Raw genomic sequence first — 13,978 nt, forward strand, 5'->3', positions numbered from 1 at the left:
TATATATATATATATATATATATATATATATTCTCCATAACATCGAGGTACTTACAAGTCACTTTAACTTTTCCTAGTAGCTTCAACTATATAGTTGTTAGATCCATGAGTTGTTGACTCCTGCCAATTATTGAGTTGATGGTAACCTAGTGTTACTAAATACTCTTTGTTGTGATCAAAATCTCAACCAAAATAATCTTACAAATTAAAGCATTTGTCATTTACTGAGTTGATGGAACAAGTAAGTTGATTATTTGATCTGCTTCAAATTTGTAGAAATTTCCACACATAAGATCCCTCTTCTATATATGGTTTTTAGTATTTATTAAGTTGTCAACAATGCTTAATTGATAACTAATTAGTTGTTTTTGTCCAAAATATTCCTTCCATTTTGCTCGTGAATCCATATCTCTCTCCAAATATTAATATTCTTATAATTACCAACAATTCAAAAAACCACTTTTTGTCAAAATTCAAGCGGCCTTCTACATACGTCTCCAAACAAATTTTAGTTCATAGTCAATTCGAACCTCTAAAAAGGAAACTTTTGGATAATATCTAACTTTAAGGTATTTGTTAATAAAAAAAAAGTCAGAATAAGTAATTATTCTTCAATCTTGTTTAAGAATAGAGGGTTTCAACTAATATCTTTCTACAAATTACACTTTTTTAAATGAATTTTCCTCATATCCTTTTTTATCAACCATTAAAAAATTGTATCAATTTTTTGTTAATGTTTTTGTCCATAAATTTCTTTACACTTTGAAGAATGTTGCTTATGAAACGAAAGAAAAAATAGGAGCTTAAGTAAAAAGAAAAAGGATACCGCTTTGTCTAAATACAACGAAACTACTTGGTCTTCCTACGATAACTTTTTTCTTGTGTGGTGTTTGTGGTAAAACTACAATACCTTTGTATGGTGTTTGTGGTAAATTTTTTTAAAAGGTAGAACACAAACATCACTCAAGATTGTCTTATGTTGCATTTTTGTTAATCCTCCGATCTCAGGGGAATGGTGTCCTAAAAATTTAGAATTCGAACGAGAGATAAGTAAAGTTCGACAAAGAAAGTGTTCATCCTCAAATTAGGGCGCGTCTTCTTAAAACACTTATTGTAAGAACAAAAGTGCACCTAAGAGTGGAGGTGAATTAGGTGTTTAGAAATTTTCTTGTTTTTAGAGATTTAGTGTTTGCTTTTTCTGATTTAAGATAGTGTATGGAAAAGATAAATGGCAGAAAAATAGAGAACACAATAATATTATCTTGGTTCCCCTTATAACCAAGGGTACATCCAATCCTCTTGCACACCACAAGAGATTTTCCACTATTGTTAGAATAAGTACAAGTCTCACCCTAGGACCTTTGTTAAAAACTCCTAACAATCACCCTAAGATAACACACCACTATCTTAGTTTACAAAACTTGAAGAAAGAACACCATTTTTCTCAATTTACAACACTTGAAGAAAGTACACTACTTTCTTCAATTTACAACACTTGAATGGTTTAGCAATATTGATTTTGACTTAGATCAATATGATATAATAGGTGATGTACAATGATAGCAATCCAATATAATTTAAGGTACACTAGAGAACTTTTCTCAATGATATGAAAATGTAAAATCTATACTTGAAATATAAAAGTGAATCTTTGAATAAATCAAAACATTTTAGAAAGTTTGTTCAAGGTTTGGTTGTAGGATTGGTTATATTTGATCTGAAGTTATGGTGTATTTATACTCCATAAACATCTCTTCAGATTCGTGGCCATTGATCCAAGAGGTTTGATGAAGAAATGCAATGATCCGAAACCATTTTAGAATTGAAAAATTACATTGTTTCCAGGTGTATTCGACTACAGCTTGTGTATAATCGAATACACATCCTTTTAACGTTCAGTTCTATTTGAATTTTGAAGCTTGTATTCGAATACACATTCTTGTATTCGAATACAGATGTTTGAAGATGTTCAGATTTAGCTACTGACTTGTCTGTATTCGACTACAACATTGTATTTTGCCAAAAATATTGTTTTCAAACATTATTTATATATTTTTACTTTTTGAAAATCCTTTTGATGCATATGCTAAAATGAAAGGTTCTCATGTGCATTTGAAATATACGAATATTAGATTGCATCATATACCTTTACATTATAAAACTTCTAGCATATTTGACCATAGTTGTCTTTGATGTTTGACTTCTTTTTTAGCTTACAACTTGATCACTTTCCTTGGTCTTTGTCTTCATCAAAAACATGTATTTTACACCTATCATTAAGAAAGTGATTTGACGTTACATTGAATATTAGATTAAGTGTAATATTGATGGTGTTGTCTCTAGACGTCTTGGCTCTATTTAGGGACACCTATGCTACTTACTTTAGTTGTTTTGATATGAATTTGTGGATTATGACTGCACTAGATGTTAATTTTACTGGAGTTATGGTTGTTATTGAAATAGCCTACAAGAGAGCGGCGATTTCTATAGAATGAGTTTGATTCTCAATTGACAAATTTGATTTTTAGAAACACTTGTCTTATTCTTTGGTTTATTAGAAATAAATGATTTAATTGTTTTAATATGATTAAAAAAATATGTTTTATTATATATCATATTCTAAGAGAAGAGAATCAATGTATAATTTGTGGATTACGACTGCACTAGATGTTAATTTTACTGGAGTTATGGTTGCTATTGAAATAGCCTACAAGAGAGCGGCGATTTCTATAGAATGAGTTTGATTCTCAATTGACAAATTTGATTTTTAGAAACACTTGTCTTATTCTTTGGTTTATTAAAAATAAATGATTTAATTGTCTGAATATGATTAAAAAAAATATGTTTTACTATATCTCATATTCTAAGAGAAGAGAACCAATGTATAAATATTATCAATTTAGGACTTCACATTTTTTACCATCATTAGTAAAATGTTTTCTATCAAATATGTCTTATGCTTTTAGTAAAAATAAGATTGATTTGAAAATAGATTTTACTTATGTCTACATATGTTTAATGTACAATTTTTTCTTCATCAGTTTTATCCTTATTGATTTCTTAGTAAGATTGTTTAATCAAGAAGTAAGTTATATATATATTTTTTTATATAGTATCTTTAATATTACATTTTTTATTTTTTATTTTAATAATATATATATATATATATATATATATATATATATATATATATCCCTTTTGCTTCCCACTATATCCCTTCCATCTTTATTCACTTAACCCCATCATTTCTATCTTCATCATCTTCATTAACCTAACATCTTTAATGTTCTTCAATATTCTTTGTGTTCTTCAATCATTTTGATACATTCCATCTTCAATAATCTTGAATCATCTTCATCATCTTCACATTGTAGTTATAGTGACTCAACTAGGTATGTATGTTGTTGTGTTTTGTAGTTTCAATTTTTTTTTCAAAATCTGAGTTTTGTACGTGAACTGAGTTCACGTACGTTTACGTAAAATGAATTCACGTACCTGATAAAATTAAGAAAATACAGATGCTACGTGAACTGAATTTACGTATGTTTACTTGAATTCAATTCACGTATATGATACGTTAATTGAGTTCACGTATACATACGTTAACTCAGTTCACGTAATGCTCAAATTTGTCATTTTTTTTTGGGGTTTAGGAGTTAGGATTTTTAATGTTATTTTTATGTAATTTTTTGGATGCGGTTAAATGGATCAAGGGGGAGACAACAGTGACGAAATGTATGAAGGTTTGGAACCTGATTTTGAGAAAATGTATGATGATTTGGATCCTGATTTTGAAGAAATGTATGATGCTTTGGAACCTAATTTTGACGCTATGAATGATGGAGTTGAACCTGTTATGATTGATTTGACTGATGTGTTTACCACTAACATGATATTTGATACGCGAGATGAATGTTGGAAGGGAAAATGGAATTGTCGTTGTGATTTTTAGATCTGAAACTGCGACAACACGACCAAGAACAAAGACAAAATTAATTCTTGGTTGTGAAAAAAGTGGTAAATATAGACCTTGGAAGAATCTTAATCTTACGAGGAGTACTTGAACTAGAAAATGTGAATTTTCATTTAGATTGAGAGGAACACGATCAAATGTTGGTGAGGGATGGTATTTGCATGTAATATGTGGTCTCCATAACCCCGAATTGGCCAAAAAACTGATTAGTCACTCTTTCTTAGGCCGATTGTCTCAAGACGAGAAAAATGTACTTGGTGATATGACGAAGAACTTGGTAAAACCAAAAAACATTTTAATGACACTAAGGGATCATAACGTTGAAAGTTTGACGATAATAAAACAAGTTTACAATGCACATTAAGCATATCGTTCATTACTTAGAGGTAATAGAACATAAATGCAACATCTTTTGACATTGATGGAACGCGACAAATACGTCTATCGATATAGGAAGGTAGAGGGTTCAAATGAGTTGAGGGATATATTTTGGACTCATCCAGACGCTATCATTCTTGTAAATAATTTTCACATAGTATTGATTATGGATAACACATACAAGACCTGTAGGTATTGAATACCATTACTTGAGATTATTGGTGTTACATCTACTGAAATGACATTTTGTGTGGGATTTGCATATCTACAGTCTGAGCGTGCTGATAACTTCATGTGGGCACTACAAATGGTGAAAGAACAGATTACAAGTGGTGAAGTTGAAGTCATCGTTACTGATAGAGACCTTGCTTTGATGAACGCAGTTGAAAATGTTTTTCCAAAAGCAATGAATTTGTTATGCTTGTTTCATATATGCAAGAATGTCAAAGCCAAGTGCAAGATGATTGTGTTTCCAAACAAGATGCAAGTGCAAATAATGGAGGCATGGGAGACTCTTATTTACAGTTATGATGAGGCTCAGTACCACATGGAGTTGGCTATCTTTGAAGAAATTTGTAGTAGATGTTCTATTTTTTATGATTATGTACACGAGCAGTGGTTAATTCCTCACAAGAAAAGTTTTGTTGAGGCGTGGACAAATAGAGTTATGCACTTTGGGAACACCACAACACAAAGGGTTGAGTCGGTGCATTGAAGTTTGAAAAGGATATTACAAGATATTATTGGTGATATATGCAATGTTTGGGAAACCATCAATAGCATGATTGTATTGCAACATAATGAGATAATAGCATCATTTGAAAAGAGCATCATTCAAAAGGTGCATCGATATAGTAACAGATTATACGCCAATTTGCATGGTGTTGTGTCCAAAAATGCAATACAATCAGGACAACACGTGGTCTACCTTGTGCATGTGAAATAGTCAGGTATAGTATGATCCCACACTCTATTCCATTAGACGTTATTCATGTTTGGCGGAGTAAATTAACTTTCTATGTTGATGTCGGTGATGATGGTAATTGTGGATATCGTGCAGTTGCAGCTTTACTTGGAATGAGTGAGAAATGTTGGGCATTCATCCGTCAACAGTGGGTGGTAGAGCTTCAAGAGTTCATGTATCATTACGAGATAATATTTGGTGGAGAAAATTATGTTCGATAACTTATACACAATGTGTATGTTGAACAAGTTGCATCGAAGGATAATTGGATGACACTTCCAAAAATGGGATATGTGATTGCTTTGAAGTTTAACTTGGTTGTCGTCGCATTATCACTTAACCCATCACAAACATTTTTTCCATTTCGAAGTCCACCAACAACATTTATGTCAGATCATCGTATGATTGTTATTGCATTTGTTAAGAACTATCATTTTGTACATGTATTAATTGTCATATTAAATTGTTAATGATTATTAATGTTATAATTGTTATAATTATTAATGATTTATAATTGATAATTAATTTATAATTAATTTATAATTGTTATTTATTTTAACAGGTTTATTTAAAGTCAGATTCCCCTATACCACCAACAAGTAATTTGTGGAAAAAATATTGCACTGAAGAAGCAAGATAGTGGAAATTTATTTACAATGATCGCATGCAACATTGGTTACAGATAGTTCCAGAATCTATAAATAAAGTTATTGTAAACTGAATTGTTGACATTTGATATTGTATGAATTCAAATATAATGAAGTTGTTTAATATTGTTGATATTTAATACTGTCGAAATCCAAAATACATATCCAAAATAGATATCCAAAATATATATCCAAAATGATATCCAAAATACATATCCAAAATCCAAATCCAAATCCTAAGTCCCTCTATGTCTCCTACGATATGGTACTACGTTGGTCCAATCTCTGCCACCACCCCTCTGAGATCGCAACACCAAAATTAATTCATTCACGGGTGCGATATCCATAAATGCTGGAAAATGCTCATACACCCACACATGCACATATATAATAAGATATCCATAAATCACTAAAGCAAGTACCCACAAAAAAATCCAGGAAATCAGGAAAAAAATCAGACCACAAAAGCAAGCGCAAATACCTGTAATAGTGTTAGATACCCTGATACCGTTCCAGTCTGATGCATGCTCGCTTCTCGAAGATTGTCGTATAGGTAAGCAAGCGCAACAACACCCCATGCATATCCCCACATGAGTTGAGGTCTCTGAAGTATTCAAGGTAGGCAACGCTCACTGCGAATGCACTCTTGTCACTGAACAAGGTGCAACCCAACAAAAATAAAAGAAATACCCTCGCAGCCATCTGCCAATACTAATCAACACATCACTGATGGTATAGGTCAAGCAACCAACTATACAAAACAGTGGTTGTCCGCGTCAAGTTAAACCCAACATATGCAATAGCCAGACTAACCCCAAGAAGCTCACCCAATAATTTTGCAGCGTCATCCTTGTTAAATATACTAACGCTGAAGAATGCACCGGTGATGGGTATATGCAGCAGCGAGGAGACACCGTCCAGAGTAATGATCATCTCTCCAATTGGAAGATGAAAGCTATTGTGTCGCGATGCCATCTCTCGACAAAGGCAGAAATTATACCTTTGTCGATCATCTTGTAGCTGCATTTTAGCAACGTATATAACCTGGAGCTTTTAACAAGTTCCTCAACCTCTTCATTTTCAATAATAGCTTCTTTTAATTTTTTACCGTTGCTAAAAACCCTTAACTCTTCGCGATCCTGAAATAAATTAACGGAACAAATATAAGTTAAAACACATTAAGCAACTATTAAAAATTTAATTTGATCCAGAAATTTACCACGCCGTCCCATAGTCGTGTCGCAACATGATCCCCATATGTCCTTAGGACAGACCTGTCAACTGGACCACCAGGATATCCGTCATCTGCTTCATCCTGTTGGGTCTCTTCCGCTTGGACCTCTTCAGGTTGGGCCTCTTCTGCTTGTTGCTTCCGTAATCTTCGCTGTTCATGTTGAGCATGGTGAGCCCGTGCAGAAGCGGTTGGTCTAACACGACGAACGTCATCATTCAAAGTCCCCTTGTCGAGTATAACACGACCCGCTCTATTAGTAAACATTGTGTGCACCATTTCTGCATAACCAAATCATAATCATTATCAAAACAACATAAAAATATTATATTTATGCAAGTCCATAAACCTAACCTACGTGAACTCTATAAAGCCTACGTGAACTCCCTAAACTAACCCCTACGTGATCTGAGTTCACGTACATCAACTACCAAACCTACGTAATCTAATTTCACGTACGTGAACTCCAAAATTAAACCCTACGTCAACTAAGTTCACATACGTGAACTTAGTGTCATCAAACCCAGAAAACATGAACACCATTGAAAAACAACCATTAATAAACATTCAAAAACAACAACACGATTGATAAACATTCAAAAACAGAAAACACGAACACCATTGATAAATATTCAACTCAATTGTTAAGGATTTGCTTACTTGATTGAAGATGATTGAAGTGATGAAGGTGTTGAAGATGATGAAGGTGTTGAAGATGATGTAGTTGTTGAAGATGATGAAGGTGTTGAAAATGATTCAAGAATGTTGAAGATGATTGAATGTTAGGTTAATGAAGATGAAGATTAAGATGAAGATGATGAAAATAGAAATGATGGGTTAATTGAATAAAGAAGGAAGAGTATTTTAGGTATTTTGAAATTTAAAAAAAATTGAGGGGTGTGGTGTGGGAAGCAAAATGAAGGGTGTGGGAAGAAAAAGTGTATATATATAAATAGATATGATCGTCCATATACTTGAGAAGTTAGAAAAACCGTGTCATCCTTTTACAATAAATTTGTGTTAAAATAAATAAAATAACAAGTTTTAATGAGAAAAAATGTCATATAAATATTTTAATTTTAAAATCCCGATTAAATATGAAATGCGGTGGCAATTCGCAAGGTCTCTGAAATTTCTGGGACCAAACCAAACTGTTTCTGCTATCTATCATCATTTTCCTCTTCCAACACCATTATTAGGGTTTCCACTTTCTCATTCCGACCCTCCAAATTCATCCATAATTCATCCCAATTTCGCCATCCTTTCCTAGTTTCCCGTTCAGACATCTCGCCACGACTCTCCCTGGTACGCCACCGTCTTTTATTCCATTCTTCAAATATCATCACTATAAAAATCTTTGTTGTTATTTTGTTCAATCATTTCATCTTTATTTCGCTTATTCACTGAAGTTTTATGTTGTATGCTATGCATGTTGAAGGTTGTAGAAATAAGTTTACGCGTTGCTATTTCTAGCTGCTGTAGAAACTGGTCTATTTTTCCCAAGAAAATGTTGAAATCAATGTGTTGTTTCTATAATTTGATGTGTTCATGTATAATTGCGTTGTGGATAAGATACTTTGATGAATAAGATTATGAAATCAATTTGTTTTTTACTTGTCATCACTCGATGCTCTGTTTCACAACTCACCAATTTGTTTTTGTTTGGACATAAATTTATGTATATTTTAACATGTATTATCACATTAGTTATTATTGCAGTTTGCTTTTATTGTGATTGGGTCCTATATAACCGTCTGTAGAGCTTAAGATTAAGACTTAAGAGCAATAAATTTTATCTTTCTTAATCTAATGGTCTACAAACGGCTGCACCGTAAAGCCGGTTATCAAGGATCTAGGTCCGGGTTTATTATGTACTTGGATCTTTCTTAATACTACTGCCGACTTCCGTCAATAAATATAGGACCCCATTAAACAAATTAAGGCAATTAAGAAAGTTTTTAAATTTATTGATGATTGATATTGTTTTTAAACATTTGTGTTTTGTCTTTCAAGAGAGAGAATTAGTTTATGTTTTTATTATTGTATTTATTGTTGGTTGCAGAAAAAGATGTATAATTATTAGGGGTATGTAGATAAAGAAATAATTAATGCAGTTGAAAATGAAAAGAGGGTCCTATAAAAAGGGACAAAGAAATTTCTCAAGAGGTCCTATATATAGGGACGGAGGTAGTATTAATTTGGATTAGGTAAACTCTTATGTGTTTTAATTGTTGTCAAATAGCGACGATAGTGGCCCAATAGCATAACAAATTTTAATGAATCCGCTGTGAAAACTACAATGCTATCCTAGTTTCGCTATTAGAGAAATTGCAGTCGGTATTCCACTATCTGCTAGCTGATGTTGTGGAAATATTGGGGAAAAAGGAGATTTTTAGGGTTTTTAAAAATAATAAAACTGAAGAGTCTGCATGACCTATTTTTAAAACAGAAAAACCGAAGTGTCATCAAGTATTATTACTCCTATATTCACCGTAATACACAAACCTTTCAATATATAAGCTATATCATTGACATATTTCAACCGCTATGCGGCTTCCGCAATTTGACTGCAACACTACCTGCTGTTTTATATAGTGGACTTTCGGCGTTCCTCTGTTTCTGTTTACCGCAATCAGCTATTGATATCATTTAAGTGTCGAGTCTGTGAAGCTCCATGGAAGAAGTATTGGAGAATGTTTTCATTAAATGAATGAAGCTGAATTTTGAAAAGTATATGATAGTTTATTTCAGAACTTTACTGTTGAATATGTTTGCATTCTAATCGTCACCTTACTATTGTATGTCAACTGGATTTATTGGTCAACCTTTCATTCATGATTACTGCTTGAATTGGGAATTCCCTGTTGGCGAATTGGTAATCTGCCGTAGATGGTGTAGAGTGTCCTCTCACCCTAAACTTTATTTTCTGAGAAACTATAGATATTTTATTTGAGTAACCAGTATTGGCTTCTAGTTTTTCTTTTTTTTTTTACATTTGCAATCTTGGAGGTTTGTTGGAGAAATAGTTATGACAATCCTCAATTGGGTCATCTTTTTCTCGGCGTTCACTGTTATACATTTTTTACCTACCTTTTAGAATTAGTTATCAATTGCTTCCTAGTTCCTACATGCTAGATATTTATCTTTTATTTTCTGCAGTAATACATTTGTGTTTGAACTTTAATTTCATTTTCTTAATGCCAGTTCTCTGTCTGCGCACCAATGTTGGCTACGAGTGCAGTTGCTTCTTTGCCCAAATTACCTCCAGGTAAATGATAATTTCTGAATTTTATTGTATTTCAATTTATAATGAGACTTTTTATTTAGGTATAGGAAATATGAGTTTGGCAAAATTATAGTTGCCTGTCACTATTATTTTGCATCAGCTTCGTCATACCTGCACAGAGAATTCTTTGAAACAATCTTTATCAATGAATATGTCTGCTATATCCCGTTTTATGCATAGCTATCCTGTTTATACTTCACAGGCGTGTGACTGTGCCAGCATGCCTATAAAAGTGTCCAGGTAATGATGATATTACCAGACGTACAGATTGGGCAATCTTGACTGTTAAGTTACCTCTACCAATGAATTTGATGTATGTGTTATCATTGATCGCTTTCTGATCCAAGGATCAATGCATCCATGTTTGGAATCCCATGCTTTTAACTAACACTTCCACTTGTATGTAAAACTTTGAATCTATTCTGTCACTTCAAGTTGATTGGATTCAATTTGATGTGAAGGTTTAAGCTGTTCCATTGTGCACATTTGTGTTAAATGACTGCATTCATGTACAATTTAAGGAAACTGCTTCTTTTTTATTTATTTATTGGGTTTCTCCTATTTGTATGGGTTACAAACATGGATGTAACCCTCTTCTTTACTTGATTCCGTATTTCCGTTCCAACCCTTACTACTAAAGTCAGGATTGATCCAAAATCCTTGCACTCACTGCAAAGGACTCTCCTGCTATGCCGTTTGATTTAGCTTTCTAATTGTCACATAGGTGATTGATAGCATTTTTCAAATTTTTAACTAACTTAACCATTGTATAATGATATCATATTTTTGTACACAGTGAGAAGAGGACGCCACTGCATTGAAGAGAATGTTGTTCCTACATCTAAATTTCCAAGAGGGTTACTGACTGTTGATAATTCAAGATCATTGGGTAGAAGAACTCGTTCTACGCAGGCAGCAACTATAATATGTGCTGCAGCTTTGGTAATGTTCTTTACTCTTGTTTTAGTTTATCAAATTTGGTAGTCTCCTCCTTAATTCTAGATTGCAATATTTGCCAATTCTTATAGTATATCAGTTTCTGAACTTTGAATATGTTCTTCATGTAGATTTTATTTCATTCTGACCTTGAAGAATATGTTGTTCTAACCGAAACTTTTGGAAAACAGCTTCATACCTCATTAGAGGTGGTCATTTATGAAATTTTTGGGATATGAAATGAATGGCTGGGAATTTCATATATTGTTTATGGATTTTGACCCATGGCATACTGCAACAAGGCTGTAAATATCATACGTTACCATGAATCAGCGATGAATGCTATTTGGTGTGACATCCTTGTCCTTGTGTTTTGGTATCTTCAGTGTGAACCGTCCTAAGCTTCAGTCATATTCTTGTGGTCTCTTACAATTTTTGAGCTATTATTTTCCCATTTGTATACATATACTTTGGTAGAATGCTAGAAAAACATTTGTAAACTATATGTACATTGGTAGAGATATTTTATTTGAACACCACAATTGTTATAATATAAAGAGCACAATACATTTTTTTGATTCTCCCTTTACTAAGATTCTTCGATATATGCAGAATGCGAGATGTGGTGCAGAGCAAACTCAGACTGTTACTCGAGAGGCTCCAACAATTACTCATATTCCTGGTAATTGTTGACTACGACGATATTTTTATTTGTTGAACCATATCTGTCTCCCTTTATTTCAAGTATTACCAATAGACTCTTCCAGAGGGTGCTCTAATGGTTCTTCATGGTTTTAATTAAAATTTTCAGGGAAGGAGAAGTCCCCACAAATCGATGATGGCGGATCTGGATTTCCACCTCGTGATGATGATGGCGACGGTGGAGGAGGTGGAGGTGGAGGCAACTGGTCTGGTGGATTTTTCTTTTTTGGGTTTCTTGCTTTTCTTGGCTTCATGAAGGACAGAGAAAGCGAAGATGAAGGTTACGGTTACAGGGATAACCGAAGAAGGCGGTGATGAATTGGCAGGGACAAATGAATGATTTGTTAGAAGATTTTGGTGCTGTATTCTTTAATTTCCTTTATCATGTATACGCACTGTAGATTATATTGGTCAACAGGGTATTGTGCTGTAAGTTGAAGTACCACTGAACTTTTGTTACTGTTACCAATTAAACTCCATCCAAAACTTCACCGTGGAAGGAAAAAGCTTTTGTATCATAGTAATTTGTAACAAATTATGGGAGAGTAAATCATCAATTTGTTTCTAAACAATCACCCTTCCAATTAGTTCCTAAACTATTAAAATCTAAAGGACCTTACAGTATTCTTCAATTCTACTATGTCCTTCTATTAATAATAAATTTTCTCATTCAATTAATATTTCTTTTTTATTTAGGTCTTAAATCTTGATTTTGAACTGCGGTTGTCGATGATGCTATTGCCATTGTAGGTATAACGCTACTAAAATATTACGATGGTACAGCATGATGTAGTCCACATTGTAAAACTGTGTCTTAAATTATAAAATTAAAATCATTATAATACGTAAAGTATCGTAACAAAAAGGTTAAATTACATCTGTGGTCCTTTAACTTAATTTCAGGTAATGTTTTAGTCTTTTATTTTTTTTTTCTTTCCGATTTAGTCCTTTATTCCTAACAATATCAAATAAAGTATGAAAATATGAGTTTATTTGAAGATTTGCGTTACGAATTTGATGAAATTTGATGTATATTGAAGAATATAATTAATTTAATGAGTTTTGATTAAATTTTTTTTTGAATTTTTGTATAAAAAAGGATAACATTGTTGAAATTTTAAAACATAAAATATCAAATTGTCACTTAAAATTAAAATAAAGGACCAAGTCGGGAAAAAAAAAAGATAAAGAACTAAAACGTTACCTGAAATTAAGTTAAGGGAACACATATGTGATTTAGCCTAACAAAAATTTAGTTTATCAATAAATCAATTAAACTAATAAGCACATGAAATCAATAAACAAACTAAATTACATCAACTCTTCTATTAGGTATTCTCATTGAGGTCAACATCCATTCATGTCTCACCTTTTTATTTAAATATATGATTTAACGACAACAAACTTTATAAAATAAATGACTAAGTTTTATGAATGGTGGTCTACTAATTATTGTACTTGAATTTTATTTAAGGAATGAATTGCATAAGTGAGCAAGAAAAAAGTCATCAATAAATGTATAAGTACATTCTCAATTATTATGAAATGACGTTCTCATGATGAACAAACTCATTGTATGCATAAATAGTCATATCAGTTCGGAAAAATGACAAGAATCAACTTTGAAGAATAAATGATTTCAAGATCGAGTCATTTATTAAGTCATTTGTAAAAGAGTGATAGAAGAACATTCACCAGAATGTGCTGATTATTCCATTAAAGAACAATTGACAAAAGCAATCTTTTTAGAAGAGCAACATGTAGTAAATCTGTTGGCATTTTGCACACGGTTTTTCCAACATTTAATGAGCAATTAAAAGTCAAGATTTGAAGGCTTACTTGCAAAAACAAACATGTAGAT

General features: G+C 32.5%; 2 protein-coding genes across 2 annotated transcripts; both read left to right on the top strand.

The window, feature by feature from the left end:
• The first annotated feature begins 4,589 nt into the window (after window positions 1-4,589).
• On the top strand, window positions 4,590-5,066 carry LOC140920515 (uncharacterized). The gene has a single exon (XM_073368799.1). The coding sequence runs from the start codon at window positions 4,590-4,592 to the stop codon at window positions 5,064-5,066; it is 477 nt and encodes a 158-aa protein (XP_073224900.1).
• A 3,220-nt stretch (window positions 5,067-8,286) lies between these two features.
• On the top strand, window positions 8,287-12,689 carry LOC101511656 (uncharacterized). Its single transcript, XM_004498105.4, has 5 exons — window positions 8,287-8,498; window positions 10,398-10,461; window positions 11,276-11,421; window positions 12,028-12,097; window positions 12,227-12,689. Exons 2-5 carry the CDS (start codon window positions 10,416-10,418, stop codon window positions 12,430-12,432), a joined length of 468 nt encoding a protein of 155 aa, XP_004498162.1. The 5' UTR covers window positions 8,287-8,498; window positions 10,398-10,415; the 3' UTR covers window positions 12,433-12,689.
• The last annotated feature ends 1,289 nt before the right edge of the window (window positions 12,690-13,978 follow it).

The sequence above is a fragment of the Cicer arietinum genome, chromosome 5, assembly GCF_000331145.2.
Source record: "Cicer arietinum cultivar CDC Frontier isolate Library 1 chromosome 5, Cicar.CDCFrontier_v2.0, whole genome shotgun sequence".
Lineage (NCBI taxonomy): Eukaryota > Viridiplantae > Streptophyta > Magnoliopsida > Fabales > Fabaceae > Cicer > Cicer arietinum.

Excerpts from the sequence above, each read along its gene's own strand:
- LOC101511656 (XM_004498105.4), top strand. The coding sequence starts at position 10,416 with ATGTTGGCTACGAGTGCAGTTGCTTCTTTGCCCAAATTACCTCCAG. Across the intron at positions 10,462-11,275 it reads TTTGCCCAAATTACCTCCAG|TGAGAAGAGGACGCCACTGC; the intron begins GTAAATGATAAT and ends TTTTGTACACAG. Across the intron at positions 12,098-12,226 it reads AACAATTACTCATATTCCTG|GGAAGGAGAAGTCCCCACAA; the intron begins GTAATTGTTGAC and ends TAAAATTTTCAG.
- LOC140920515 (XM_073368799.1), top strand. The coding sequence starts at position 4,590 with ATGACATTTTGTGTGGGATTTGCATATCTACAGTCTGAGCGTGCTGAT.